General features: G+C 39.8%; 1 protein-coding gene across 1 annotated transcript; it reads right to left on the reverse strand.

The window, feature by feature from the left end:
• Window positions 1-2448: 2448 nt before the first annotated feature.
• LOC103540521 (olfactory receptor 2AP1-like) lies at window positions 2449-4974 on the reverse strand. Its single transcript, XM_008507121.2, is given in 2 exon segments — window positions 2449-3416; window positions 4929-4974. Coding segments are annotated over 2 exon segments (1014 nt in total).
• Window positions 4975-5196: the final 222 nt, after the last annotated feature.

Raw genomic sequence — 5196 nt, forward strand, 5'->3', positions numbered from 1 at the left:
TAGAATAAGGAAGTGTTGATCAAGGGTACAAACTTTCAGTCATATAAAATAAGATCTGGAGATCTGTACAATACAGGGCCTATGATTATCAATATTCTATTGTCTACTTAAAAATTTTCTAAAAGGGTAGAGCTTACAAGTGCTCTTACCGTATAAGAAAAAAAACCCAAACAAACAACAGAGGGGCCAGGAAGAAACTTTTGGAAGTGATAGATAGGTTTCTATCTATCACATGGCATTGATATTGATGTTGGATTTCATACTTATCTCCAAACATATCAAGTTGTATACATTGAATATTTACAACTTTTTGTATATCAATCATACTTCAATAAAGTAGTTAAAAAATTATGATTGGAAGTATCTTCAGTGTGAAACTAGTTCAGGGGATTTCTATCCATAAAATGTTTTACAGCACCAGAATCTAGTGCATTTATCTCCATATCAGAGTTTATCTTTCATTGGGTACCATCTATGGCTCATAATAACCAACCTGGATTCGTGGACTCAGTTTTGGATTTGTGGTCATCATTTTTCTATTTTTCAAGCTCACTCTTCATTCATACTTTATCTTAAAGTTATATAAAGTGCATTTGACTAGTTTATGTGTAATAAATTATTATCAAATCTTGATTAAAACCTTGAAGAGGCTCACACTCCTTTTGTAGTCTGACTATGATTACTTAATTTATTCCTACAGTTGCTAAACCTCAACCATTTCAATATACTTTTCAGTAGTTGAACTCTTACAGTGGAATATTATTTCCATGTTCCCGCAGCATCTTGATGCTATCCCCATGTGTCACCTTCAAGTGGACTCTAGAGATTATCTGGCTCAATCTCCACATTTTATGGATAAGGTGACTTAAGTGTCTTGGGAAGTCAGTCAGTTAATTGAAGGCAGCACCAGGCTTAGAACCCAGGGCTTGTCCATTGCGAAATTGTTCAGAGTCTACTATTGGTCCCCTTGAGTTCCATTCCCACTGTCACTTCCCTAAACCATCATTGTCTTTCTCCCAATTTATGTAACAGTCTCTGTACCCACTTTCCTACTCTGATCTTGGCTTTTCCAATCTCTTTTTCATACAATGTCCACAGCTATGTACTATCTGTAGCTAATCATAACGTGTCTGTGATTTGTTAGAGAATGTTGATCGTTCTTCATTGTTAGTAATATGAAATCTGAACTTTATAATAGAAATTTGAAGGCCAAGTATGATCCAATCATGGTGTAGAACATATTTCATAAAACATATTTGTAATTAACCGACCTCAGAGTTCAAGTTAAAAAACAAACAAAATAAAAGAAAAATTGCATTAATCTTTTCAGAGGTATTTTCTCTCAAGAAAAAACAGACACACTTCTATCCTGGAAGTAGGAGCTGAAAGCACACAAAGGCTAAGGATTGAGATAATGGAAAAGTTAGGTCTAAAATAGGTTATCAATGAAAAGATAACCTTGTAGTTGACAACACAAGTCCACCAGGAAAAAAATGTTTGATTTGCTTAAATTATTTTCATTACTAATATGAAGTAGATAAGCAAATAACTTGCAAATAACTTCCATCACCTTGAATCTTTGGAAGAAATTATTCTTATTCCATACTTGTATGATTTCTTCCAAAGATTCAGATTCAGGTCCCTTCCTCTGGTATACATGCACATTCTGTAGTAACAGTTTTAGGATAAGAACCAATCATAAGTATGAATTATGCATCTGAGGGGCTGGATCTAGAGTAAATAATTTAGAAAAACAGGAGCATTAGTCAGCTGTGGGATGCTATTGTTATTCCCTCTCCTCAGAGAATGGTCTGAGATTGAAAAAATTCTATTTCTCTCCAGCACAGGAATGATGAATACATGTGTAGCTAAACCAAGGGCTAAGAACAGCAATTAAGAGCCCATATGATGCAAACCATATATATCCCAAGGTGAAGGGTGCTATGACCATTATTTCCTTGGGCTAGGTGTGGGAAGAATGTGGGCACAAGAATTGCTACTATTTCCATTGTTTCCTTCGTAACCACAACCTAATATATAAACTTCTATTATTTAATGCATTTTGGTAAATAGTTATTAATTATGTTGAACTATGTGTATGGCTAGAGATGAATGAAATAAAAAGAGTATAAATTACTAAATTTTGGATTTCAAGCACATTGTTTATATCAGAGGGAAGAATATAAATTCAGTAAAGGATGTTTCTATTAAAATTAATTGTCATCAACATGTGGAATACTTAGGGAGAAGATAGTTATGCACACCAAGGGAAAACGTAGCCTTGAAAAAATAGAGAATTCCCTTTTGCTAGAGATATGCAAACAGATCAAGTGAGCTCTACCAGCGACTCTCAGCTGGGAACTCTGTGGAGAGCTACATCAGCCAGAATGAAGATGCATGGTTCTCTGAAGACTTCCAATCCAAGGCCATGTGATTTTTTTTTAATCTTCATATTTTCATTCTGAACATTATCTCCTTCAGAGCCTGGTGGACCTGCTTGTTCCACATAGAGTAGATGACAGGGTTCAGCAGTGGGGTCACCACCGTGTTCCCAAGAGCAGCCTCTCTGTTGGAGTACAGGCTGTTTGTTTGCTTTGGTTTCACGTATATAAAGACACAGCTACCATACGTCAGAGAGGGGACAATGATGTGAGATGAACAGGTGGAGAAAGCTTTCCATCATTCCTTGGCTGATGGGAGACAGACGATTGTGACTACCATCTTGCTGTATGCAAAGATGGTTATGATGAGGGATGTTGAAAGGATACATAAAGTGAGGACAAAGGCAAACACTTCAACAGATCTGGTGTCAGAACAGGAGAGATGGATTACGGGGCCAAGGTCACAGAAGAAGTGAGGGATGACATGGGGACCACAGAAGGATGGCTGGGAAACCTTCACCACCAGACCAGTGTTGAGAGACAAGTTCAAAGCAAAGCAGGTAGTGACCAGGAGGAGGCAAGTCCTCAGGTTCATGATGGTCGGGTAATGCAGAGGCTTGCAAATGGCCACGTGCTGATCCAGAGACATCATTGCTATGAGGAAGAAACCTGCTGCTCCTAGAAATACAAAAACAAAGCCTTGTATGAAACAGCCAGGAAAGGAAATCGTTTGCTGGCCTAAAAGGAAGATGACCAGCAACTTAGAAACAAGAGTACTTGTGAAACAACACTCAAGGAAGGAGAAAATGCTGAGGAAAAAGTGTGTAGGTGTTTGGAGGCGGGAGTCAGCACAGGTGATGGTGACTATGACCACATTGCGTAGAAGGGACGCCAGGTACACCAGCAGGTGCACCAGGAAGAGGAACTTTCCCAGCTGCTGGACAGCAGGTAACCCTTCCAAGGTGAATTCTTGGACAGTTGTTCCATTCCCCATTTCCATGGGCATCTCTTTGCACAGCAGCACCACCTGCTGGCCTTAACCTACAATAAAGAGATCACAGCAAGCGCCGAAGTTTTAGGGGAGCACAAGGTCAACTAACTTGAATATCCAAGGAGAATAGGCAGATAGTAAAGTGCTCCAGTGAGTTGATTCTTGAATCAGAAGGACCTGAGTTCAATACTGGGTTCTAACCCCTCAGAGATGGGTCATCCGTGGAAAGCTAGTAAACCTTTGAAAACTTCGCTTTCATCCTCTGTAAAATGAAGATGCTAGGGTCTATGTGTTCATGTTCTTGTGAGAATTGAGTAAGATAAAGCATGTAACTCACTTGGCATGTGATGCCAAGGTTTCCAATGTGTTCCTCAAAGTCTAATTTGACTATTATGATCATTAATATGCTCTTATATATAGCTTGATCAGTAGACAGTGTGATTGAAATTTTCCTAGTTATAGAACATTTGTGTTTTACAATATTATCAATTGGTAAATAAACATAATGGTAATATTAGCAATATTCTCTTTGAATATTCTCCTTAAAACATGCAACAAGTTCTCTGGTCCAAATCATTATCAACATCATCATCGTCATTAGTTGAGGACTTTACTAATACTTGGTACTGTGCTAGTCACCGAAATTCTGTATTTTCATTCCTCCCCACAACAATCGTGAGTGTTGGGTTGCCCCTACCACTTCTACTACTGAAGCAGAATGAGGCATAGAAAGGTTAGGTCACATTAGTGGGACTTAACTAGATATGCCTGAATCCAAAGCCCCTGCTCTTTCCAAATGCTGCAACAAAATATTTTAAAATGGGAACAAATCTATTGTTGAAGATCTCTCAAGTGAAAGTTTAGCTTTATTTAATTTTTTCTATCCTTCATTTAATATCATTGATGAATTATTAGCCTATGGAAAGACATAAGTCTTAGAGTCGATCTGCTTTAGCACAACCATTTTGTATAAGAAGCTGGAGACCAGAGACATTGGGGAGCTCAACAACATGGTATAAGTTGTAAATCCAGGATTTACTCCACTTTCCTGAGGCTCCATGCTGGCATGAGAGAGTGATGGGGAGTGACAGAAGTTCACAGATTAGCTCATTTAGGAAAGATAATCTGGGATGATGGCACCTGTGCACTCACTCTTACATCATAGCTCAATGAACATTCTCTTCCTCCTTCACTCCCCCTCGATAAATCACTTTTCCAAAGTATCCGACTGTAGCATCTCAATAGTAAGCTGCAGGTCTGCAGTGTGGAATGCATCTCTCTCACTAACGTGTCATCGGCCATGTTCTCTGAAGTGCTGGTCATGCAACCAACAGCTCACTCCTGTGTGGCACTAGCCACAGGGCTACATAAAGGAGCCTCTGCCTCTGTTCCAGTTGACAGCATTGAGACCACCAAGCTACCATGATTCCTGAGGCCAGGCACACAAGTGAGTCACCTCATGGGTGGCAGGGCTTCCTACTCTTGTAACTACTCTCTTCCAAAAAATTGAGAGCTTGATGTGGGCTGAGGGGAAAGGAGAGGAAAAGGAAACTCACTTGTCACAGCCTGTTGTCCCAGTTCTGGGGTAAATATGCACCCCATGTTCCCAGTGTCCCTGGCTGCAAAGCCCTGTTTCTATAGCCCAGAATGTTTCAGGCCACAACAAGGCTACATGGCAGCCTTGACATTGAAACCCCAGAGAGGAGCAGACGGAACAAAACAACCACATTTCCCAGCCCCCAATTCTGGCTCTGCCTCCCCTGGTAGACAAAAGCCCACCTAACATGCGATCTTGCTGTCCATATACTATACCAGCTAACAGGA

Source organism: Equus przewalskii, chromosome 1 (assembly GCF_037783145.1).
Source record: "Equus przewalskii isolate Varuska chromosome 1, EquPr2, whole genome shotgun sequence".
Classification (NCBI taxonomy): Eukaryota; Metazoa; Chordata; class Mammalia; order Perissodactyla; family Equidae; genus Equus; species Equus przewalskii.